Genomic DNA, 27,610 nt, shown 5'->3' on the forward strand with positions numbered 1-27,610 from the left:
GACTGGAAGCCGCATTTAACGAACAAGTGGGCTCGTCCATTCGCGCAGAGAAGGCGCGAGTTCTCTTATAAATCTCTCCGATCCCCTTAGAATGTCTCTCTCCTTCTTTACGATCGACACGGATAGATACTTCCTTTCTGTATTGAAATGGAATATTCAAATACCTCGTGACATGTAAAAGAGAAATGCGTTCTCTTTTTTTTTCTTTAGCGCTTCAACACTTTAATTGTATCGGATACAGGGGAAATAATTCGTGCAAGAATCGAGAGAGAATGAATAAGTGTGTCCATTGGCTTTATTTAAAGATCAACCACCTTGCTCTTAATCAAATAACATATCTAACGCGCGCATTTTAAGCCAACATGAAAGGGGGATGGGAGGAGAGAGGGTTGTTGAATGCAATTTAGGCGGGCATTTTTTGGGGCTCGCTATGAGCGAGACACTATAGCGACGTTTGTACAAAAAACTATGACTAATTAATACGCATTTTTTTTCGTATAAGTGGCACCTGTACAATGTATAAATAACATAATTCATAATAAATTGTCAATTAGCTGCCTGTAAACCAGCGCGAATTTATCAATTCATGTTAGCTGAAACACTTGAAACACATTAGAAAATATTGTAAAAAAAAGTTGTATATATATTTTCTCTTCTTCTCGTTTTTCTCTCAAATTCTTTCTCTACCGAAGGACTATTAATTTACGTCTATGTGGAAGCGAAGAGATTTATTTAAAATAAAATGGAAATCACATTTTTTGTTGTTGTATATGTATGGAAGGACGTTATCGTAAAGAAATGCAACGCTTTCAGTACTCGAGGGCGTCAAATTCTCGCAAATTTGCCGCGTTAAATGCAAAAGTGCAAAAGTCTTGCGTTAATCTATCGTAATGCGAATATAATGGATTTAAATACAATGAGTTTAAATAACAATAATTCACTCTTGCGAGAGTTTATATAATGCCTTTTTTTTACTAGCGAAAAGGCATCGTATAAAATACATTTTTACGGATAATACATTGATCTCTCTGTAATTTGTAACGCAATAAGTGTGAAAGTAATGGATCTCACGATTTATTTAGCGAATTGCGAATAACTCTCATTATACTTTGTTACAACTGCTTTCGTAACACGCTCTCGTAATATTAAAAATCTGCAAAATGCTATATATTTAAATCAACTGTTGGATGGTTGAACCTAACAAGACAGCTGAAACGTATTGTGTTATCTGAATATAACATCGCTAATAGAGGAATAAAATGAGATATTTATATGCGTGTAAATCGATGTTGCTCGATATAGCGACATTAAATAAAATAATGTAATATATTGTGTATATATATATATATATATATCTATCTATATATATGGTCCTGTTAACAATTTCCAAGACTTAATTTGCACCGCTTTTAAAATAACTAATTCCTATTACATATAACAGGCAACTCTGCTATTATATATTATATACGATGATATAATTCATTCTATTGATATCGCTTATGACGTAAGTTATAATGTGAACGAAATTCAAAACATTTATATTCGAGAAATAAAGTACATAATAAACTAAATCCTAAATCAAGACGTAGATAATTCATTACTGCTAAATGTGAATAATATTTGTACAATATTATAAGATTTCACAGTACAAAATCGTTAGACAAGACTGGTATTCGAATGATTTGCGTTACTGTATAGTATTATAAGTATCAAATGGCAATACAAATCTATAATGTGCGTAATAACTCGTTCGCGCCACAAATCTAGCGCGTCAGTCAATTGCGGCTGATTAGAAGTATGGTTTATTCATCTGTAAAAACAACAGATTTATTCCATCTCGCTCAAAGGCTCGCGCGCGGCATTTGTGGAATATGCCCTCCTAAATTCACTGCTTAATTAATTAAATGTATATACATACATACACGCAACACACGCACACACACGTCCAAATATCCCAAAAAGATCGGACATTCTTTCAATGACATCTTTGGTCTCAAGCCAAAGTCAATTTTTACTTAGAAAATATCAAGTATATTTTTCAATTAATTTCAGAAATAAAATTTACTTTCATAGAATTTTAATTTATAGCTTATGTCAAAAGTTGAACAGAATTAAATAATAAATAATGTCTATTGAAAAATTACACATTTAAAAAAAAATCATATTATTTCAACTCATTTATTCTCGAATGTAAATATCAAATTATTTTTACAAATGGCACAATTAACTCATATATGTCGAAATAACTCATGTAATTTTTAATTACATGAGTTTCTGCAATAAATCCTGGATTAATTTTTAAGAAAAAAATTGCAAATTAGTAAAATTGATGATTTAATTAAAAGAATATCAATCTTTTTAAGACACTCTGTATACACGCATGTATATAATATATATAAAGTATATGTTATGCGTTCTACGCACACGCAGGCACGCACACACGCATGCAACTATATTACCTAAAGTAATTAACAAGACAAATCTCTCTTTTTCATTCTCTCTTCCTTGCTCTCTTCTAATTCTCTGCATTCAGCAGCTTTTATTCTTCATAAATTAATTCTAGATTTAAGTGTATCTTAAAATTCCATATATGCTCTGTATTCTTTATCTATGGAACGCGATTGGATCCGATTATGAATAATGCGTGACCCCTCTTTAGAGTTAAAAATGTGTCGCACATAGGGGAAAGGAGATGTAATAATTATATATTTGATCGTAAATTACTTGCATTTTGCATTATTTATCATTCAAATTGGTACGTAAAGTGATCGTTTAAAATGGGAATAGAGACATATAGACTTTCCGCGCGGCGAGTATTAATAATACATATCAAAGCATGTAACTATATCGACTTATCGGTATAAGTATTCTTAAATAAAACTATATAGCACAAAATATTTTTTTAGCTTATCTTGAAATATTAAAAGTCAACAATATTCCTGTTATGTCGTTTCGAGGAATTCTTAGTTTAAATTTCTGTTTGCATTATTACGAGAGCATTATTATTATTGCGAAGGTAGATGAAAAAATGTTTCTTGTATAATTATTCACCTCTATAAAGTTGGTCCCTTATTCTTTAAATTTTCAAAGCTAATAGATTATTCTAGAACTTTTTTTCGGAGGACATCCAGAACTTTAATTATTTTTAGAAAATTTAAAGAATGGGGGGACAACTTCACAGAAGTAAATTATTCCCAATCGCGTACATCATAAGATATCTTATAAAAATTTCTTGCAAAATGCTACATCCAGATCTGAAAACATATCAGAAACACAGATCCTCAAACACAGCAAAGACATTCGAAAACGTGTCTCTGCAGTTACAATTTTACTTTGATTTAATACATATGAATACTTTCCAAGTGCTTCATCTGCACATTTGGACGTACCATACAATTAATAAGTTATGTAATACGTTTCTACATTCGTTAGTACGGATAATAAATATAAAATGTTAATTAGCATACATTTACTTATATTTCTGAACTAAACCATACCGCCTTGAAATTCTATCTGCAATACTTGTATTTCTTATAGAACTCTCTTGAAAAAAAGCATTTGTCTATGTCTTCTAATCTTTTTAAAAAATTAGATTACATTATAATTAAGATTGTTAATTATTTTTTTTATCGTTATAACAATCTCTATATTTTTCTCTTTGACATTCGGAGTTGTTTCACTTGAACGATGAAACGTGAAACACATGATTTGATAACTGAGTAAGCTATGAATAAAAAATTTCGACTACTATTGATTTAATGAAGGACGGAAATGGAAAAATCTCTGCTGGAATGTATTGACAAAAATCAAATTCCTAGAAAAAAGGTCTACTTTTTTGTACGTGTTATAATTACAAACTGTAAGATGGTTTTTTTTATATGGAAGATGCATATATCTTTTTCAAATTGTTTGCGCAACATGCTTGTATACAAATCATGATTATACATTCAATATATCTGTACTCTTAAAAAATGTATTCCTCTCCCCTTTTATCATCAGTAATCTCATATATCGTCTTCTTGAAGATCGTCGCGCTAATTTATCAGATAGAATAGAGTGATATGTTCTACATTATCACTCATTTCTAATATTGTCCATTATAAAAAAAAGGAATAACAAAAAATGTAAACTACAACTACTTCAATAGAAGTAGAAAACACTTAAGGATTGTGCGATATTATCGTAGCTGCGTCTGGAAACTTGCTGGAACTTTCTCCGATGTTTACATGTAAAAGTAAAGCGCTTTTCCCTCCCGAATGAAGAGACGATGAAGGAAACTATGATCGAAGCAAAGTACAAATCATCGCGAAAATATGTTTTACATATGCATTAATCTGTACAGTACAAAACCGAATATCACTATTCGATTTAGAGCGATATAATACGTCACTCTCATTTCTCCAGAAATAAAATGCAACAAAAAAAGTATAATATATGTCTATATATATGTATCGGTAAATATTTCTGTCTTTAACATTCTTATAGGATAAGAGATTTTCGAATCTCTCGACGCGATTCGTGGATTCCTTTCATGGATTCCTCTTCGTGAAATTGCATGTGAATTTACTCGTGTCCAAGCACGTACCCTGCACTAAACAAATATCTTATCTCGCGTATCAGTGACAATGGAGCCAAGCTTACGTTCCTTATGGCAACTCTGGTCAATTAGAAAACGAAGGCAGTGATTATGAGTTGAGGCCCTGGCGTTTCTCCTCTTCAAGCATCGCATCGAGTTCATCCGTGAGATTGGCAAGCATATTCCCAATGTCGTTGAGAACGTCCGCGGGTTCGCCGCCACTGGAATGATGATTGATTACGTGTCCGCCGATACTGGTATTCGGTCCAACCGGTACGTATTCTTGCGCTCGGCCAGCCCTTTGCTTTATCGTGCCGGCATTCTCATTGGCAAACGGCAATGAGTCTGATTCTGTACTGGAACTTGACTGTACAAACATCAAGATAAAATATAACAAATGGATAAAAAAATATTAAATGTTACATTATTACATTTCAAGATAATGTCTCAGTGATATCGTAGAAAAGTACATTTATAAATGCATTTTATAATTTATAAATGCATATGCGCATATTGTAATAATTGATTGTCTTTTAAAAGCCTGTAATTATATAGAATAAATATATAATAGAATAATATATTATATAGAATATTATATAGAAAATATACGTTAAAAATATTCGTTCTTGAAGTATCAACATACCTTAAAACTAGCATCCGATCCATTGCGATGCTGCAGAGCAAGAGTAGCGATTAACTCGTGTTCCTCGTTAACGTTGACGCTGACGCTACCCCATGAACGTGACATGGAGGAAGGCGGTCGATTCAGTTGCGGCGGTGTAGAAGGCGCAGGCGTGGGTGCCGGTGGTGGCGGCGGTGGGTGATGAAGCAAATGGTGATGCTGAAGATGATGCTGATGTATATGATGATCGTCGCAGGAAGCGGTCGGTACCGGTCCGCTACAGTCTATCACGACATCGCCGATCGCTGTACCTACGCCTACTATGGAAGAACTAGTTGCGTCTCTGGAACTCTGCCGTCTCGGAGGCGACGGAGGACATCGTTTTGGAAGGTGCGGACTACTCTCCAGCCCGTAAGTTAATTGATACTTGTTATCCAAATCTCTTGGCAGAGATTTGTATTGTCCTGGTGTTGCAGTGACCTGAAAACATAGAGATATGAGATTTATAAACCATTCAAATTTGCACAGATAAAACCTTCTGACTCAAATATGTATATTTTGACTTATATTGTAGAAATTGAATTAATACCTTAGCTACAGGTCGCGGGCGAACAAGGCAATGTCTTGGTCGTGGAAGAGTACCGCCGCCGCCACCGGTGTCTACAGCGGAAGCGTCATTCGTAGGTGTAAGATCGCCATCCTCGAAACTGCGTGGACGCCAATCAAAGGGTTGCGGATGCGATGTTGGAGCGGGCGATGGAGGATAACCAAGAGGCGCGTCTTCTAAGCTCTCCAAAGATTTTCCCCGTGAGCCGGTACGACCGACTGTGCCATAATCAGCTGGAAGCGCTGCGTACATACTTCTCCAAGTAGCACTGCAAGTCGTATCGCTCCCACCTCTTTGAAACGATCTGAGGACAGGGGAAGAACAATCCTCGTCGGGTGATGGCAGATCAGGCCCACCTCGTTGAATAACAACGTCCTAAAAATTTAATCGTTTGCTATAGAATTTTTTATTGCATAAAGTCCTTTGTGCGAAACAATTAAAAGATATTACAACTTCTCGACGGATTTATTAATACGAAGATAAGAGAATATGGCTCACCTGCGTGTGTCCAGGATGTGGCGGTAAACGGGCAAGATCAAGCGGTTGTATACGTTTGCCGGCACGTATATCCTTAACTCTCTTAATCGCCAGTAATAATTTCTTCTGATGTCCTAAGCGTACGATACCAATGTCCTCAAGGTCCTCCCAAGTAAGGGTTGTCACGTCCTCGACAGAACGCATGCCCTGCTGATGAAGAGCACCAAGATATTCCTCGAGCCTAAGAAGTCTGAGCCATTCTTCCAGCGATCCAGGTACATGTTCCGGCAATCCATCTCCTATATTCAAATTGTCTATCTCCGCTTTCAGCCGCTTTCTATGATTGGGTTTTTTAATACCTGTAATATATAACGTGTAAAAGAGAGTAGATGCAAATGTCGCGATATGAATAGACTTACTACTGCGATACTTGGACTCACCTATAGCTGTGAGATCCTCTGGTGTCATGCGCGTTATAGTAGCAAGGTCGTAACCTGCGGAAGCGAACAAAGGGAAATACTCCTCAAATTGGAGTTCGGTTAACCAAGCATGGACGACATCGAGGTCCGCCGGTCGGTCAGGATGACTTCCGAGGGAACTGATGGAGCATCTGGGAGACGAGGCAAGAGCACCGGGTCCTCTGGGTCCCAAATGATATCCGGACGCTCTTCCAGAATCCAACGATGCCGTAGAATGTCTAGAACCGGAACCTGATCCAGAACTACCAGGACTGTCCCTGCCGGGACTCTGGGTCATATCAATACCTAAGTGATATAGAAAAATAATTGATCTTCTATATATATATAATCATATTATTTCTAATATAATTTTCGAGTTAATATAATCCCTTTCTAATTGTATAATCTGATTTTCTCATTCTTTCCTAATTAAGGTTTCTGTTTTTTTCAATCTCCAATCATTTAAAAATTATTTATAATTTAAAAATACTGTTGTAAAAAAAAACAATTAAGAAAAAAATCTTCATTTTTTAAACGAGTCTTTAAACTTTTTGTTTGAAGTTATTTATTGTATTTTAATGGAAGCAATTGCAATCAATTTAGTAATACATTTTGTACAATAAATAAAAGTTTCCACAATTTCACAAAGTGAAAACAAAGTGGTGCCAAGAGATTCAATTTTAGTGAACATCGAACAAATCAAATCTTGCGATAGTGAATAAAAATAGACAATATAGTACAACAATAATAGAAAATGGATGAAAGGGAACGTAAAAATAGGGGAGACTCTATACATATTGTTTTAGTACAAAAATGTAACAAATGATGAATTTTTAAACTAAACAACAAACTGGTTCTCATCAACCATAAATATATTTATATATCATATTCGAAGGACGTGAAATGCAATCCAATAATGTAGGACACTCCAGTAAGTCATGCAGTGCAAATACTGGTATGGGTCATTGATAAGTGGTCATTCAACACTTACTTTAATCAAAAATACTTAAACAATTCTTAGTATTTAATAAAAAATAAATAAATAAATTATATTTAAATTAAATATGTACATAATTTAATTATATATATATATATATATATATATATATATATATAATATAAATTAATAATTAATAATAGATATAAATATTGTATATATTATGTAAAAAATAATTATATATAAATAAATAAATTATATCTCCTTGCTAAAATAAGATTGGTAAACACAGTTTATAAAAAGGATTATTTTCAGCATTATATAGCAGATAACTTTGCTACGTATAGGGTTCTCAAGAATGAATAAGGTGTAGTTCAAATATATTGTACACAGCCCTTACTTTGTCGAGAATCCTGTTTTTACTCACTACGGCAAAATTATTTTTAGATTAATCGGAATACAAGTTAGCTTACGTCAAATTCGGCAAATTATACCGCAAGAAAATCCGCGGTGTAAGATCACGTAATGTTTGTCGTTGTTACTCGACGTTTTCTTTTTCCTTTTTCTTTTTATACTTAAAAATGAAGATTATAAGTCTAGTAAGCTTCACGATCCATAATAATATTAATACGTTATTCATCGTCGTATAACTCGCACCTTGATCTTCGGCGTGGGCATATTTGCCGATCACCGGCGGGAAGGCGAAGCCAGGATGGGTAAAAATAGGTCCCGGACTTTTTCCAGATGGCATCCCGTAGGAACCATCGTCCGTCGTACCTCCGGGGCCGCTTCCGGGGAGGAAGCAGCTATCCTCGCTGCTAGCATATCCAGCCGAGCCAAAAGAGGAGCCCGAGTGTCGAAACACGTCTGGTACAGCCGGTGGTGCTACTTTCTTCGCTTGAGTCACGGCTTTGGACGGCCGGCTCATACCGCCAACTGTAACATATGCAGGAAAAGAAAATGTTAATCGAGATATATATTATATATATATATATAAATATATATAAATATATTAATAATATATATGTATATTATATTTAATATATATATTATATTTTATAATATATATAATATTATAAAAATATATATAATATTATAACAGAGTGGAGATACGATGAAGAAAATTAATGAAAAGATTTGTGTAGGATTTTGCTTTTAATTTAGTTTATAAATTATGCCTCATAATTACATAACACGCGCCAGCAATTTCTGTTTGCTGAACTCGAGAAATCCTTGGTAACGCGAGATGTAATTATGAAATTAATTTTACACATTACTGGCAAAAATGTAGTTAGAAAATTAATTTTATAAATTACTGATAAAGAGGATGTAGTTACAAAATTTTATGAATATTACTGGTAAGCAGTGTTTTCAACATTTTAAATCAATTATAATTATTTTCAATGTTATTTATATAGTGTAATTTTCTTTTACATTTTTAATTTACGTTTCTCTTTAGAATTGTTACGAGAGAGAAATTGCTAATAACTATCATGTATAAATAAAATTAAAGTCTAAATGATAGAATAATAGTGTGTGTATGCGCAATATCCATCAACATTCAACGATCTTGCTATAATTATAGTTAGGTAAGTTGCTTTGTGTAAAGCATGTAAAAATATTTATAGTTTCAAACATCTATTTACGATAATCCATATATAAAAATGCATATTACGCAATTAACTTATATTTTTCCTAGATAAAAAACTATCTTGGAATAAACTATAAATTAATTTCTAATAATTGCAAAATTATTGCAATACTTGGAACAAATTTTCTTTTTTGTATTGTATGTGCAACAAATAAAAGTTAAAATACTGTTCTATAATCTTCTAATTAACTGTCAAAAATAAATATAAAATTAATGACAAATATTGGGTTGTGTCTTATTAATTAATATACCGTCTCTTATAATAATAATTAATATAGAATCTAATATTATGTGTTCATATTTGCCAAGTAAAACAATAAATTATTTTATAGAATATATAGTATTTAATAGAACATATTTTATAAAATAAAATATTTTTGTTCTCAATTGACATATAATATTTCACACCATCAGTTGAATAAATCCTTCAAAGGGACAACATATAAAAAACGAGTCTAGTAAAATTACAGACAAGATGCGTAGCGCAGCGAAAAAGGTCGTTTGGCAAAGTAATTAAACATCGCTCTTTCTTAGTATTCTGCGATACTATAGATGAACGAAAAGTTTGTATAGGTATAAAAGATACTAGCCTTATCCAAAGACGAAAGAAAAAAGAAAAACAAAGTTAAAAGAAATGAGAAGAGAAGTGTCAATTTGTTACGTAAGCACTATAACCACGTATAAACACCGAAAATCTTCTCGAATTCATGAACCTTCGACTTCCTTCTGATATTCTTTCTTTTGAGAAAAAATCATTCATTCATAACATCTAATCGATCTCATTCATCCGACTATTTTGGAAAGAGAAAAAAAATATTTGCGCGATATAATAAAGTATTTCTATTTTTGTATAATTTGATAATACACGAATAAAATTTGATAAATTAATATAATTTTTATTAATATAATTAATATATAATTTAATTAATTTTCTTTATTTACTGAATTATAAATTAATTGTAAATATAATTTTATTTATCTAATTAATATAATTTTAAATAAAGTAGTTCGTGATTTTTTTTTTAGAAAAAATCTCAATTTAAAGGGAAAAAAAGAAAAATTATCCGCGCGATATAATAAGATATTTCTATTTTTGCACAATTTAACAATACACGAATAATATATAAATTAATATAATTAATTTAATTAAATTATAAATTAATTATTAATATAACTTTATTTATCTAATTAATTAAATTTTAAATAATAAAGTAAAAGTTTGTGATTTTTTTTATTAGAAAAAAATCTCAATTTAAAAGAGTATTTATCTCGACTCCATCGAGTTTCTTTTGCAGATACATACTATTAGCACACGTGCTAGTTTTCAGATCGCTTCTGCGATCGACGCTTCTGCGAGCGCGGAATGCACAACTCACAATGTGCTTACTGTGTGAAAGTTGCAGTTCGGCGATAACCGAAGGAGGCGTAATTCACCAGCAAAACTCCAATTATAAATATATTGAGCAGCAAAACATACCAATTCGCTCGATGACTGATAAAAGTATCAATGTTCTGACTCACATGTTCAATCGCGATAAAAATGTGTGTTGCTGTGATCGACATATAATAAAAAAATAAAATTAAAATAAAACGGTTCGACTAAATTAGTATTAAAAAAACGACGTGTATCTCTGTTAAAGAGAAATCAATTTAAATTTGCAATTTTTTATTTACAAATCTCTCTCTCTTTCTCCCGAAGATATCCCAGATATCGAAGTAAAAGAGCAGCGAAATTTTCTCTGCTCCAAATTGTAAATTTCTCCTTTTTAAGGCTCTTGGCTCCTCACTATGTTGGAATTGTGACGTCAGAGAAATATCTATTTAAAAAGAAAAGACATCTAAGAATTTTCAGCGTGTGCTTCCTCACTGCTGACGTCACGATCTGACATAGCCGCGGCGAGGATCCAGGAGCCTTAAAGGTGTGCTAAAGTCATCTGAAATATAGTATTTCATCTTTTTACAGGATGTATACTCAAATCTTAGAAATAAATTCCCTGAGGATTCCATGATTTTCCAGATACTTTTGTTCAAAATTCAAACAGGTAAAATTAAAGTATTTTAAATAATATTCAGAATACAATTTTGAAATAAGTTTATATGTCATACATAAATTTTTTAACATAAATGAAATTGTTTAAATATAATAATGTAATATAGTATTATTTACAATAAAATATATTTTAATATATATTTTATATAAAACTAATAAATTTTATATTCTTTAAAAAAAGGGTAATTTTTTTTTAATTTCTCGAATTTAAATCAAATTCCATGATAATTCCAGGATGTTTCAAGGTAGAACAAAATTCCTTGAGAATTCCAAGTTTTTCCCGGGAGTATACACCCCGTTTTGATTTAAAAATGCGACATCTAGATTTTTCAGCGTGCGCTTCCTCGCCTCTGACGTCACACTCTTACACGGCCGCGGCGTGGATCCAGGAGATCCTTAATCGACATTCCCTCCCGTTCGTGGCCGTCCCGGTACACGATATCTGCGCACTTACGGTACAGAAGATTTTTCCAACTGCCGTAAATTGCCTTGATGCATTTGTCCAGGGGCGTATTGCTCGGCAGCGAGACCCTTGTCGTTTCGCGCGCCCGCAAGTTGCCCTCGGAGCAGCTTCTGAAGAGACCCGTTCCTTGATTAATGGCGGTGATCTTCTCGCGCGGTATCGGATCGTCCGGAGCCCCATGGAGGAGCCAAGCCTCCACGGCGGGATCCCGGAAGCTCCTGTAGGTGGACGACAACTTCCTCGCGGGAGAGCCCCTTCGCAGGGATCGCTTCCCGGGCGGCAAAGGCGGGGGACCCAGGCAACTGGCTACGGCGGTGATCGCCATTTCGCACCAGATCACAACCTGTTTCGATCGTTTCCAAACATAGACGTGATTCCTCTTCGACGATTCGGATTAGTCACGACGATGACGATTTATCGATGGACGAACGGATACCGTCGAATAACGCATATCGCTACCGTTTATACATGTCTCTCCGTGATTGCGCTTATCACTGCGATATATACGAAGTGTACATGGATTTCATTTCAGTCACATGCGTAACGTCCGAGAAGTTATTAACGCGCAGAATATATTACCGAGACAAATCGCGCTTTACTAAACGTCAATTTCGATGGGGAACTTTAGACATTTTTCTTCAACATTTTTACTGATATTTATATATATATGAGTTATTTTTATTTTTATTAAATATTATATTATATCAATTATTTATTTTATTAATTCATTTATTTATTTAGATATCACTTATTTATTTAATTTATATATGCTCCACTTGTCACCGGAAAAGATGGTATTGATCGAAGCAGGTCAAAGTCCTGGCGAATATTTTTCATGTTTACCACGCATTTATTAATTCATTCAGTAACTGCTTCTCTTAATTTCGTCAAATTCATATATTTATATTTTTTAATTGTAATAAGATGAATATTCTTATACCATCATTACAATAATCACTATAAACACCGAACTATAATAGATTAGATAATTGCTCTAATTAATCATACTTCTTCATCGATTAATAGTTCAATAAAAAGTGTATATTAATCCCTGTACAAAATATCCTCAGAGAGTGTCTAAAAATTCAATAATTCTGCACATGTAAATATCGATTAATTTTTATGTTTATCACGCATTTATTAATTCATTCAGTCAACGCTTGTCTTAATTTTGTCAAATTCATATACTTATATTTTTTAATTATAATAAAATGACCATTTTTATATCATCATTACAATATCACTATAAACACTGAAATATGCAATAGATTAGGTCCTAATTAACCGTATTTCTTCATCGATTAACAGTTCAATAAATAGTGTATATTAATCCTCTAAGTATAAATAAAATACGATAAAAACATCCTCAAAGATGAGCGTCTAAAAATTCCATAATTCTGCACACGTAAATATCGATCGATTCAATCACTTTTTGGCAGGAGTAGCAAAATGAAGCACTTGGCAAATAAGTCTGTTCCACGAATACTCGAGGAAACGCGCGATAATACTGTATAATGCTGAATCGGGTAGGCAAGTATCTCGGCGAAGGGAAGCACGGTATGACAGTTCCTATTCGGAACTGTCAGAAAATGCGGTTTTAAGATAAGCGCAGGCGCGTGTAGACGCGGTGTCAGTGAAACGGCACGTTGGTGGTGGCGAATGGGCGAGGTCGAAAGGTGGGTGAACGGGTTCCTGAAGAGCCGCGACGTGGGCCGGCCCTGCTAGGCTACGCGTAGGTAGGCTTTTGAAAAGCGCGGCATGCAAATATATAGGTATATCGAGGCGCAACATATGGAAATATTGAGGGAACGATGCGAGGGTCGTCGAGTAGAAAAAAGAGGCGAGGGATTTAATGTATGTATTTTCCTCCTTCTTCGCGAGGCAAGAGGAACGGAACGCGATTTCATTGATCGAGTTGTGACCGGCTGACAGTCATCTCGCGAGACGACGAGTGACAGTACGCGCGCTGGTCCACGGTGATCTGTAAGAAACGCATTTTTTTCCCCTCCCCATTAATAAAGACTGTCGTCGATACGATTCGAAATGTTTCCTTTTTAGAACGCGCGTTGGTGCGAGTCTCCGATTGCGGGAGCTCGAGGAGAGAGAATGTTCCGCTCGAGAGTGAGGAAATGTATATAGATATATGAAAGTAAGATGTGAGAGAAGAGTAAAGATAAGAATCGCAGATGGCAAATTTTAATCCTTAATTAACATTCAATTTACACTTTGAAATTCATTATAACAAAATATTCTTCGAGCGTGAAGAATAAAAAAAATTTTTTTTGCTTATTTTTTGAACACCCTATATGTATACAAGGTGATTCGTATATCGCAATTACCCGAAATATTATTTTCATAATTGTTTCTTAAAACTTTATTTGTATCATTTTGAGGAGCTGAGTAGAGAATAAAAAATTTTTACATGGATTTGTTTGTGTATAAAGTAAAAATAAAAATCGCAGATGGCAAGTTTTAATTCTTAATTAATGTTAAATCTACATCGTGAAATTAATTATAATAAAAATATTCATTGCATATATGAAGAAATAGAATAAGTTCTCAAAAATATTTTTACTTATTGTTTGAACACCCTATATATGTATGTACAAGGTGATTCGTATATTGCAATATTATTTTAATAATTAATTATGTCTCTTAAAACTTTGTTTGTTTCATTTTAAGAAGCTGACAAGAGAATAAAAAGTTTTTAAATAGATTTTTTGTGTATAAGATAAATTTCAAAATATCTTTATTTAAAAAATAAAGATATCTTTCACTCTCTTGTTATTTTTTATTGTGCTTCATAAGATATTTACGACAAACTAATTGTGTAATCTTGAATTGTGTGTTGTATGTGTATTATACATTGCACTTTTGTTAATGCTTTTATTTGTCAGATTTACAAAGATCAAATTTTTTCGGTTTAAATATATTCTAGTTTAATTGAGAACGCTATAAAATATATATGAATTATAATAAAACTATATAAAAAAAATGCAAAGAAGAATGATACATTACGTGTCTGCACGATTAATCTGATATATTACACTAAAAAAATTTGTTAACTCGACTAAATTTTTCAACTAAATATTATTTTGTTAATTGAACATATAAAAATATTTATTAAAATTTATATTAATAATATTATATCAATTTAATCTACATTATAAATTATTAAAGCATTATAACTTGTCTATTTTTTCATTTAAATAATATTATCCTATGTATCAAAATGTTTAAGAAATAAAAACTAATTCATTTCTCAATTAATATAATATAAGAAAACGTATTTAATTAATACGAGAAATATAGAATTTTACCGAGTTTATGAATAGCTACCATAGTGTAGCGATTGTGATAAAAATAATTGTTATTATTGTGGACGCGGCTTTAAAGATGCTGGACATCTTCGAGAGCGAACGAGAAAAGAAGATAAAAAAGGAAAAAAAAATTATATATGCAGCAATCTACGACCGGCCCGTGCAATCTGCATAATGCATCGGGGTGGACGATCGCTTAAGTGGATCCTCGTCAAGGACGAGTAGAAACAAGTTGCCTTGCTCTGCAATTATGATCGATAATTTGATCGTTTTGTATTGCCAATATTTTTATCTTTTATTTTATCGCTTCTTGTATCGCTAAGAGAGAAAGAGAGAGAGAGAGAGAGACAGAGAGAGAAGGAAAAGATGGCACGGAAAGAATTATCGTCGAAAAACAAGATCCTATCTTCAATATCCACATAACACGCGAGAATTAAAATAAGTCCTCCATAATCGACTTTTATTTTTGGCACGATTAAAAAAATCATGTCAAAAATGATATAATCGTATTCTTTGATCGTAACCAAACATCCTCTCTATTTTTAACACTTCATATTTCACAATCTTCGTTCTTGTTCATCAAATATACGTACATGCGCAAAATGAAAATATCATTACATCGAGATCGTATATATAGATTCGCATGACGTACTTTGTCTTTCCTTATCTACTTTACATATCATCACGTAGTAAATATGGAGTCGCGGAAAACGATTAAGAATACGGGAAATAAAAGTGAATTAATATTGTATCGTATAATTCGATACATTCCTGACAGGAGAGATAACACTGACAGACTCAGATCGATAATAATTAAGCGTCTCAGCGAATAATTGCGAATAGGAGCATTACCGATAACATTCTCGCCCCAGTCACCGGAAAAGTGTGTCAATACGAGAATATTATTACCTTGTTAAAAAAAAAGAGAGAAAAACGAAGCAATAATTTATGTATTATCTTTACGGTGACCATTTTTTTCGAAGAAAAAAATATGAAGGACAAACTTGAACATTTCGTCTGAAGATTAGTAAGAAAAAAGTAATCTATATCACGTATTCTTTTAATTTGAAATTCATTACAAATAACTAGTGTTGGGTAAGTTAATGATTTTTTAAAACTAAATTAAGTTAAAGTTATATAATTGCTTACAAAATTTTGTTAAGTTAAAAGTTGCATGAATCAAAAATTAACTTAATTAAAGTTACGTTAAGATTAAATTAACTGAAGTTAAAGCAAAAGTTATTTTTGAAAACATTATTTATATTAAATTTATATTAAAAAAGATTATTGTTTGTTAATTCTTTTAAAATTTATAATAACAAATAACAAAAAAATTTTGATTTTTATATAGAAATATATTTTTTAGTAATTACAATTGATGACAAATAAACATTAAAAATAATACGGTTATAACTTTTATAAAAAACAATAATGGTAAAAAATTTAAGGAAAAAAGTTAATAAGTTTAAGGTCAAAAATAAGTAATTAAAATTAAAAATTAATACATTTTAAATTAACAAAGCTAAATTACAAGTTATTAACTTTTTAACTTTTATCTAATTAACTAGTTATTACTCAACCCTGCAAATAACTAATAACTCGCAGGATTGTTTTCGTAAAAATTTAAACGTTAGTATAACATCTGTGAAACGCTAAAAAATAAAAGACAAATTTTTATATAAAGGACAAAATTAAGTTTTGAGAAAATGAAAATAAACCGTAATTATCATACAAACTGATTTTCCTTTGGCATTTGATTAGAATTAGAACTTTAATACGTGTCATTACGTGTAAAAAACGTGCAGCATTGTTATTATTTAATAACTGATGGTTATTAAAGTAAGCTTGCACGTGACATAATTCTCGAAGAAATTTTTCAAGAAAAAAAACATCAGCATTGATTTTTAATGAAAATAAAAGCGTCTACGAAAGATCTGGATCTCGGTAAATCTAATAATATAACGTAATTATATTTTAAATAAAATTATTATATTAAATTATCAGGATTTCTCATTACATTTAATAACTAATAATTCAATAATTTTTTCAATTATTTTTGAACTGCAAAAGTGGGGAATAAAGATAAAATTTTAATTTTATAGAAATCTAATAATTATCTAATGCACGTATCTCCTATTTTATTCACGTCAAAATTTCATAAAATAGATATGGGCGATAATAATCATTAATTATATACGCATCTATTTTGAGTATTATAATTGGGCACATAATCATTATAATCCTAAATTAATATAATCCTAAATTTAACAAATATATGCATTAATAATAAAAACAAAATTATTATATTAAAATGCGAAATGCATCAAATTGGGCAAATGTTCGTGTGCCAATTCTCCAAAATCGAATTCCGAATTACATATTGGAAATACACAAAGGAAATGAAAACGCGTTGCAATGATATTTATATGTTGTCCTTTTATGTTAACTTCGTTCTATGAATTGAACAAAGGATTAATGCATTTCAAGGTTGCGCAAATGGAATTTAGCAGATCGAGGTCATATGCATATATACATTGTGGTATGAAGTAAATGTGAAATTCGCAGTTTCAAGAATTCCAAATATACGTGACGGTAAACTTAAAGCGGAGAGAACGTAATAAGAACTTTCGATGTAGAAAGTTTTTGCATAGTTACAAATAAAATATAGTATGCAAAATGCATTAGAAAATTTATCACTCGAGAAATTTCTCGCTGAAAATAGAAGGGCGAAATCGTGAATTCACGAAATAATTAATAACTTGAAATAATTAATAAGTAACTGAATCACGAAAAAATGAATTTAATTTCAAAGTAAGTCTCTCTTATCTGGCTCTTTTTCTCTTTTGCAGTGAAATACAATTTTACAAATTAATAAAACGTTTTATTCTGAAATATATATATATATATATATATATATTCCTAAATACTTTATCACTTTAAGAAACAATTTTGCTTAACAATGCAAGGCAGAAATCCTATATTTATTCCACCGCATTTCATGTATCGTACTTTCGCATTTTTTTCTGTTCGTTATGAAATACGAACTTCGTTTCAATTTCTCAACGTGAAATTTGCAAGCACAAATCAGATATATCGAGATATCGAAGTTGCAGAGCAAAAAAAAATAAAGAAAAAGCTTCTCTCGTCGAATCGACTCGTTTCGAGTTTCGGAGAACTTTCGTAAGCGTGGGTAGACGAGGTTGGATAGAGGTGCACCTATATCTACCTACAGTTCTGATCTCTTTTTTGCTTTCAATCTCTCCCTCTTCTATCCGCTCGCGGATGTCTGATACGATGAATACGGATCGAACGCGATCCCTTAGAGAGAGAAAGAGAGAGCCAGGAAAGAATTCTTATAGATAACGGTCGTACGTCCTCGGAACAGCATGGGTGTAATTTTTATCACAAGTACCAGATGTTAAAATAGAAAAAAAAACGTTACGTTTGATGAAGAACCGACGACAGAGGCAAGATACTCCTTATATTTATATTTATATATATATATATATATATATATATATATATATATATTAATATATTCACTGAAAATATTTTATAAAAAATATAGTAATATAGTTGAAAAATTTACACACACACACACACACGCACACGCGCGCGCGCGCACACACACACGTACATATATAATATAAATCAAATAATATAAATCAAATATATACGTTTTGTTAGATTTAATGTTATATTTAATTTAAATATTTGTATATATTCAATTAACAAAAGAATATTTAGTTGAAAGATTTAGTCAAGTTAACAAATTTGTTTCAATGTTTCTATATTATATAAATAAAATATAAAAATATTTATATATTATATAAATATATTTATGTGTGTAATTATATAGAAAAAAAAGATCTCACAATTAAGAAGCTTTTTATAATTGTACTATATATTTTTGAGAGAACACATAGTGCATTTTTCTTCATATATTTCTTTCACATAATATCATTCTTTTTAGAGTACACTAAAAAATATTGACATGTTACATAAAAATATGTAAAATTACATAAATAATAAATGCAAAATTATTTACATAATTTTGCATATTTTTATGTAATCTTGTATTTTTTGTTTTTACAGTGTACGCTAATAAGAAGCCTAGAAAATATATATAGAAACCTTATAGAAACTTTTTCAAAAAATATTTTTTAATTTAAATTTTTAGGAGACAATTGATAGAAAAAAGTGGCACATTGACACTTTCTGCGAATTGAATAATGATTGGAGGGTCGATGTTGGAGAAGGACAGTTTTTTTTCCTGCATTCTGACGAACGTGAGTTGTAAACCTGCCGAGTTCATCAACGATTTTATCCAATTTTGTGGTAGCTGCACAATCCAAGTGCACTCGTACATCTCGAAACCGTTGATTTTGCGCTGCATAGATTGATTAAGCATAAAGTTACATAGACGAATCTAGCAGCTGCAATTGCATAACTGTATCTGAATAAATTCAATTTTCATTTTCTCTCTCTGTTCCAAATTAATAAGACAATAAAAAAATTCTTTTTCACTTTGAGCAGATTTAAGACGTGATTAATTTGTACATTTTCAGAAACAAATGTATATACAAATTAATCGTTCTTTACATCTGCTTAAAGTAAAAAAGAATAATAAATATAATATAATTTAAAATAATTTGGTTATATAATGATAATTATAATATACAGTCTACAGGAATTTTTTTATGTAATCATTTTCTTTTTCCCTTTTCGTTATATGAAAAATTTATAATGGAATTCTTGAAACATTTGATCAAAGTCTTGAATAACTTCGAATAAGCTTTCTCTATTTACATACACGAAATAGCGTTAATGTTGATTGACAATTCTCTTATAGATACACAAATACACACACACACACACACACATATATATATATATATATAGAAAATGTTTACATTCTATATTTTTATTTTTTTTTTTATTTTTGCGAAAACTTGTAACTCCCCATTACGTAAAAAATCTTTTTTCCCGTCTGGCGATATATATAAGCAAATGATGTCATTCATTAGTTACAAAAACAGGTTTACGACGTCGCGGATTCGTTTTAATTTACGACGTCAACAAGGACCACTGAGAACTTTACTAAAGCTAAATGAACGATAGCGGGGAATTTTGCTCGACTCCGGTCTGGTTTGATTCGGCTCTACCCCACCGTCAATTTTCTATTGTCATTCGTAGAAAGAGAGAGAGAGATATATATATTAAATGGCTCCCGTACAATGATATTCTTGCTGTAAAATTAGTTCTTAAGATTGCCGCGACTGCAATAAAATTGAAAAAAAATTAACTCGACTTAAACCTTTAAATAAATTATTATTATATATTATAATAAATAAATATATATATATATATATATATATATATAATAGTAAATATTAATTACACAAATATTTAGTCAACTGAATATATAAAATATTTAAATTAAATATAAAATATTAAATATAACACAAAACGTGTATTTGACATAAATATAAATATATGTATATTCTGCAATTAATAAAATATAGTAATAATTTAGTTAAAATTTTTTAGTGTGACAAATTTCTTAAAAGTCAACTATGTCGTCCGTTCCGGATAAAACGTTTAAATAACAATGTGAAAAGTATTATCATTTAAAAGCGAATTTCAAGAATATCGATGCATCATAAATATATAAGAAGAATGTATCGAACGACGCCATACTTTAGTGATGAAGTCTAAATAAAAAAGGAAAGAAAATAAGGACAGGATCTCTCTCTTTTCCTCTCGCTTTCACAAAAGAGACCTTTTTGTCCTGCTTTTCTCTTTATGTATTCTTTAGACCTCGAGTTTCGTGATCTGTCAAACCTTATCATCATGTCTTATCATGTGTTCGCATCAGGTTTGCTTTTTACGTTGAAATGCTGTATCTTTCGGCGTACTTAGCATTGTAAGATTAAAAAAAAGTGTAACTGAAATAAAGACTTTGATTTTTTAACTCAAAAGCAGCTCATCGACACGTTCATCTCGTAAGAAAAATCACGTGACAAGTGTCCAATTACATTAATAATAAGCATTTGATTAATCATACAGACGTTCGCTAAAACAAAGGCCAAAGTATCAACGAACAACGTCCAAACAGCATAATTCAAACTCGGTTCGAGCACATTTTTTACTCATATAGGTATGTATAATAAATGACCTACATGATACGAATTTATCTCCGTATAAACGAAAGATAAATTTATAAAATATATTACAATAAATCCATTTAAAAATGTTTCGCCAGTCATTGAATATAAAAATATTTAAATCTAAATATACACAATATAACATAATAAATTTAACAAAATTATTATATTTGACGTGTCAAATCAGAGGAAGTAAATTCCGCGCAAATTACCATGAAAAAAAAATCCCGTGACCGATTGACATCGACTGTACACGGAACCAATTAGCGGAATAAAAATGCATCTTGCCTCGGAGCGAGACAGACACACGCAAGCGAGTCAGCGTGTACATATATACATGACACAAAGCATACCCTGTATACATCCATATACAAGGCCAGAGTAAGTCGAAGAGGAGCAGAAAGCGAGAGATAAGGACCTAGAGAGACGCGATTCTCGTGTTCGAGGAGCGGAAAAAACGAGGAAAGGCTCCGAGAGAGTGACACATAACATATATATATGTATATATATATGCACACGCACACACATACATAGAGAAGAGTAAAAGCTCGTGACGACGGCTTACCGCTGATGCGTCTCATGGCGGCTCACGACGCGAGTCGCGGCGAGTCCGTGCTTCGTCGAGCTGCTCGCTACCTCGTCGCGGCGATCATCCAGCGGAGGCTCGCGCGTAAACACCGCCAACTGTCACGAGGAACGGACGCAGGGAGGACCGACGTATCATCTACGTCGCACGCACCTTGTCGTGGATTCCGCGGCGCGTGGCGATCGCGCCATTGCTCTCGCGCGAGTTATCCTACACCGCACACTTCGTCCACTCGCTCCTTCGCTCGCGATGCGATGATGTATGTGTCGCGCGATGATTTCGCGCGGGAGCCATTCGACGAGGAACGATCCGAGCCGTCGAAACTGATTATGCACGGACGCGCGCGAGAGATGGAGAGAGATGTATATATACTCTTTCGACGAACGCGACGTTTCGCGGACGACTCCAGACTCGCGTTACGACGAGAACGGAGGAGTAGGAGAGCGGCCCGAACGAACGGACACGCGACACTGCGGCGGCGGCTTCTCACGCAGCGCCGATTCACACTCGAAGCCACCGCCAGGGCGCACCACCTGTCAATAATCGCTTCCGAAAGCCTAGCTTGCATGGAGGCATCTGCCCCCCTTGGATTGCTCTCCTTTTGAATAAACACTGACATTTATTTGCATATTTAATGTAATATCAAAAATAATAGAAAATAATATGGAAAATATAATATACAAAATAATGTAAAATAATAATATAAAATAACATAAAATAATATATAATATAAAATATAAAATAAATATAAAATAATATAAAAAATTGAATAACAAAATTAATTTAAAAAATTAAGAAAAAAAATTAATCATGCTCCCCCTGAAAAAATTCTAATGCGAATAACGCCTATGAAGAAACGCAAACTTTCTCTGGATAATCCTCTCATCGTGTCAAGAAAGGAAAAAAGACAGCTCTGAAAATACAGATATAGAATAAGAATAGATCGTAGTACGAATAGACACTCGTATGTATGCATCGGTAGCAAGATTAGATTGAAAAAAAAAAGTTAAAGAGAGGAAATCTGGGACGTCTTTCGCTCTCCCATTCGCGCCTGCGCAGTAATGTTCGCGGAATAATCTGCTCGCATGATTGAATCGCTTACGAATAATAATAAGCAATTAAAATGTCGTGTATTATGTAAACGTTAATTTATATAATTTATATGCAAAATAGTTGTATATCGATATACATTAAAAATATGCTGCATACAGATACGCGCATTTGCTTGCATAGAATAATAAACGCTATATAAAATGTTCCGACAGTTTTTTTTATCAATATCTTCAAAATAATATAAATAATAATATTATATAATAAAATATGAATCTAAAAATAATATAAATAATATTAACGTAAAATATTAATCATAAATATAATAAAATTATAATGTTATTAAAAATATATATTAGAAAAAATCATATTACTTGGAAAAGATAGCGTATAAAGATATGGATCGCGCTGCATTAAAATTGTTCAGATTGTTGCTATAATATTATTAAAAATGTATATTTAAAAAATCATATTACCCGGAAAAGATACCCTATAAAGATATGGATTGCGTTGCATTAATATTGTTCAGATTGTTGCTAACGATTGGCTCGAGAGAGCAGATTACATAAGTAAATATGAGAAGATTAGATAGCTGCATAAAACAATGTATGGTACATTTAAAATCTTAATCGACAACCCATCAAAAAAAAAAAAAAAAACATATAAGAACATTAATCCACTTCTTTACTGAATGTTCCTTTTTTATTTGTCCGCGTAATCTACATATTTTTAATCTACAAAAGTTAATATGTAATTAACACGATAAACTCTCTTGGAGAACAAAACCCAGTAATTTCTTCTGATTACAACGAGGAGAAAAATATCCTTCGCGAATTTTTATACGAAACACTATCGACAATATTTTTAAAAGAATTTTTGAGATTACCAATTACGAATTCTTTTGAAATACATGAAATTTTACTAAATACATATAAAAGAGTAAGATACAAATTGTTTTTCTTCTGTCCCGGGTTTCAATATCCTTTCGAAATTTTTGTTAAAAATTTCAAGTAAATAGCAGGCATGAAAAAGTATCAAGTAAATAACAGACATCCTCACCTCGATCTTTTCTTAATGGAAAGCATCGCGCGAGACGTTACGAGTAATTTATTAATTAAGGAGCTTTAAACTGCCCGGCCCGCTAAATTGGTCTGTACACGATATACAACGTGAAGCCGCAATAGAACTAATTACTGTTGATTATCTAGCGACATGTTAACCTTAGATATATAAACCGCGGTGGTATATGGATATCAATCGATGTTAATATATACAAGGCATTATTCTGTTGCTGAGAATTATGTAATCTTATTCAAATGTGTTTTCAAAATGCTAAAAAGACGGATGATAAGAAGTACTATCAGAAAAATATTTAATAATAATTATTATAATTTAGTAATATTGTTAATAGAAATCAATATAAGAAATATCATTTTATTTTCTTATATCTATATACTTAATATTTATAAAGATATTATATTCATTATATATAATATATTATTAATACAGAAATAATATATATATGAGTGTATATTCATGAATATATTTATTAATTTTCTCTATATTAAAAATAAATATAAATAATGAATATATCTTTATAAATATTATCTCTAGATAAAAAAATATATAATAAATATACATCAAGAGTGCACTGCATTTAAGAATCTCTTGATTTTTATTTCAGAATATTAGGAACATAAATTTAGCATCGATAAAGCGAACGATTCATATTGTGAATCGAATTGAATAATTTATTCTTACTTATATTGTTAGATAATTTAACGAGTTGTCGTGCACTTCAGTGATCTCCTCGAGAAATCTCGAATTGTCTTTAATATTTTTAGCTCGTTGAGCCCGTATTTTAGATATGTAGTTTATCATCTGTTTGCTATTGGAGAGCCACGTGCTATATATATTAACTAATCCCGTTGTGGAAAATTCTATAAAGTGCTTATTCTTGACATCTTGAGGCTCTTAAAGCGAGAGCTTGTGCAGTTGCATCAAACTTCTTATATATATCGTCCATAAATAACATCAAAATTATCTTAAAATTTATGACACAGATATAAAGTTAAGTATTAATATTTAGTACAAGTTTAGATCTATTTTATATATTTATTCCATGAATTTTAAATACTCGTTCGAAAAATATTTATTTAGAAATTCGAGTTAAATATTCGCAAAATGCACATTATCTCTATGGAAATAAATATACCTCTCAAATAGATAATTCGAACAAATTAATTGGATATAATTTTCGATTCATTGACAAAATACTTTATTATTTATTTATATATGAAATGCTGTATAAAATAAAATAGTCCTTGTGAATGATAGTCGAACGAATGAGATAAAACTTGGCAAATATTGGCATTGATTTTTGTAATCGTGAATATATTATATATACATATATGTATGTATGTATATATATATATATATATATATATATATATATATTATATTCACGACTCCAAAAATCAATGCCAATATTAAAGTTTTATCTCATAGTTCGACTATCAGAAGAACTTTAATGTGAAATAATGAAACAAATATTTTATAAATAAAAAAATCTTGCTATGAGATAAAAAAATTTTATTAAAAGTCATAAAAAAGAAATAAATAAACAAACTGCGTTTTATTCAATCGAAAATTATATCCAATTAAATTGTTCGAATAATCTACTTTGAGGGATATTTAATCCTATTTCCAGAGATAATACTTGTTCATGCATGATATAATATATAAACAATCACATCATGCGCGAACACTGATTAATCCATAAATTTAATTAAAAATCCTGAAAAAATAAATAAATAAATAATGAAGTGTTTTATGAATGAATCGAAAATTATATCCAATTAGTTTGTTCGAATTATCTATTTGAGAGGTATATTTATTTCCATAGAGATAATGTGCTTTTTCATACATGATATGATATAAACAATCATATCATGTGCGAACATTAATTGATTGATCCATAAATGATACGTTGCAATTGATCGTAAAAGAAATTGACCATACTGAAAAAAAATTTGTTGACTACAAACCCTTCAATTAAATATTATTTTGTTAATTAAACATACAAAAATATTTAAATTAAATATTAAATCTACAAAACGTGTACATTTGACTTAAATACTAAATATATTCACTTAACAAAATAAATAATTTAGTTAAAAGGTTTACTCAAATTAACAAATTTTTTTCAGTGTACCAATATAAAAAACACAATACATTACTTTATCAATAATAAAATCTCGACATGTGTTACATTTCATAAAATTCAAAGAATACTTGAAAATCGTGTTTATATATCCTCTTCGAGTCTTTCTATAAAACACTTATCAGCTGATACTTGACAGATGACGTTTCCACGAATTTTTTAACTTAATTAAACCTTTCAATCAAATATTATTTTGTTAATTGAATATATAAAAATATTTAAATTAAATATATTTAAATCAAATACAATTAAATTAAATTAAGTATAACATATTAAATCTAATAAAACGTACATATTCAATTAACAAAATAAATAATTTAATTAAAAGATTTACTCGAGTTAACAAATATTTTTTTCAGCCTATCAATATAAATAACAATACATTACTTTATCAACAATTAAATCTCGACATGTGTAACATTTTATAAAATTCAAACAATACTTGAAAATTGTGTTTACCCTCTTCGAATCGTTCTATAAAACACTTATCAGCTGATACATGACAGATGACGTTTCCACGAATTTTCGTATCTTGTACAAGGGGGATATTAGAAAAATCAGAAACTGAAATAAACAAAATCCACCGATTCCTCCCGATTGCCAGACGATTGCTCTATCCACCGAGCACAAGCGAGAGCTCTCGGTGATAAAACGCTTCCACGAGGAGACGACGGGAACAAAAGACCGAGGGCCGCGCAGGGCTAAGTGGTCCACGCGATAGGGCGATGCTGTGCGGAATCACCATGGCGACAGACCATAGGCCTTTCGATCTCTCCCTCTCTGGCGATCTTAACCCTCCTCTCTCTCTACGTTCGTTTCCCTCCTGCCTACTGCGGAATCTCTACCTCTGCCTCTGTCAACCCTGCGCCGCTACCGCGTGCGGTTCTTTTTGACACTCACCGGTGTTTGCAGGTTCCGCCGTCCGGGTGATCGCGATCTCTCGCTGAACGATGACCGAGGACGCAGTTCAAGGGTGTGCAGGACGATCCATACTCCGGATGGTAGCCTCGGGCGCTTCTCGGGACCGTCTTTCCGCTTCGTCGTAGGCTTCACTACCGCTCGTCCATTTAAAGACTGCCTCGCCACTGCTGCTAATCCCGGAGTCGATACGTGACGCAGAGATCCTCGTCGTCGAGAGATGGCGGGGCTATTTTGGCTTGTACCAAAGGGGGAAAAGCCACTCGATGACGATTCACGAACGACGAAAATTACTCGCAGCCGGGCTAGTTTTGCACCGGGGCTGACAGCGAGAGAGAGAGAGGGAAATATAGGCGCCCACGCCCGCAAATGCAAGAGCGGCTCCCTCTCGCCTTTCTTGTTCCTTTGTGTCCGTGCTCACGCACGCAGTACCGACACCAGCTTCTCGCGAGCCCTTACACACTCTGCCCATTATTTTATTTTATATTAATTATTCATTTTAAAT

At 31.8% G+C, this 27,610-nt stretch overlaps 1 protein-coding gene across 3 annotated transcripts; it reads right to left on the reverse strand.

The window, feature by feature from the left end:
- Positions 1 to 277: 277 nt before the first annotated feature.
- On the reverse strand, positions 278 to 27,515 carry ckn (CRK like proto-oncogene, adaptor protein). 3 transcript variants are annotated; one of them, XM_085487741.1, is made up of 7 exons: positions 27,088 to 27,515; positions 8,335 to 8,613; positions 6,723 to 7,046; positions 6,304 to 6,641; positions 5,788 to 6,180; positions 5,220 to 5,678; positions 278 to 4,943 (listed from the first exon to the last, which is right to left on the reverse strand). In XM_085487741.1, the coding sequence occupies exons 2-7, from the start codon at positions 8,603 to 8,605 to the stop codon at positions 4,686 to 4,688; spliced, it is 2,043 nt and encodes a 680-aa protein (XP_085343867.1). In that variant the 5' UTR covers positions 8,606 to 8,613; positions 27,088 to 27,515; the 3' UTR covers positions 278 to 4,685. The 3 variants fall into 3 exon arrangements, with proteins under 3 accessions (XP_085343867.1, XP_085343866.1, XP_029172308.2); XM_085487740.1 differs by lacking the exon at positions 27,088 to 27,515 and adding an exon at positions 21,894 to 22,506; XM_029316475.2 differs by lacking the exon at positions 27,088 to 27,515 and adding an exon at positions 11,833 to 12,478.
- Between the last annotated feature and the right edge of the window lie 95 nt (positions 27,516 to 27,610).

The sequence above is a fragment of the Nylanderia fulva genome, unplaced genomic scaffold, assembly GCF_048542155.1.
Source record: "Nylanderia fulva isolate GAGA-0341 unplaced genomic scaffold, ASM4854215v1 Scaffold6, whole genome shotgun sequence".
NCBI lineage: Eukaryota > Metazoa > Arthropoda > Insecta > Hymenoptera > Formicidae > Nylanderia > Nylanderia fulva.

Excerpts from the sequence above, each read along its gene's own strand:
- ckn (XM_029316475.2), bottom strand. The coding sequence starts at position 12,166 with ATGGCGATCACCGCCGTAGCCAGTTGCCTGGGTCCCCCGCCTTTGCCG. Across the intron at positions 6,642-6,722 it reads AGAGGATCTCACAGCTATAG|GTATTAAAAAACCCAATCAT; the intron begins GTGAGTCCAAGT and ends TATATATTACAG. Across the intron at positions 6,181-6,303 it reads CACATCCTGGACACACGCAG|GACGTTGTTATTCAACGAGG; the intron begins GTGAGCCATATT and ends TTAAATTTTTAG.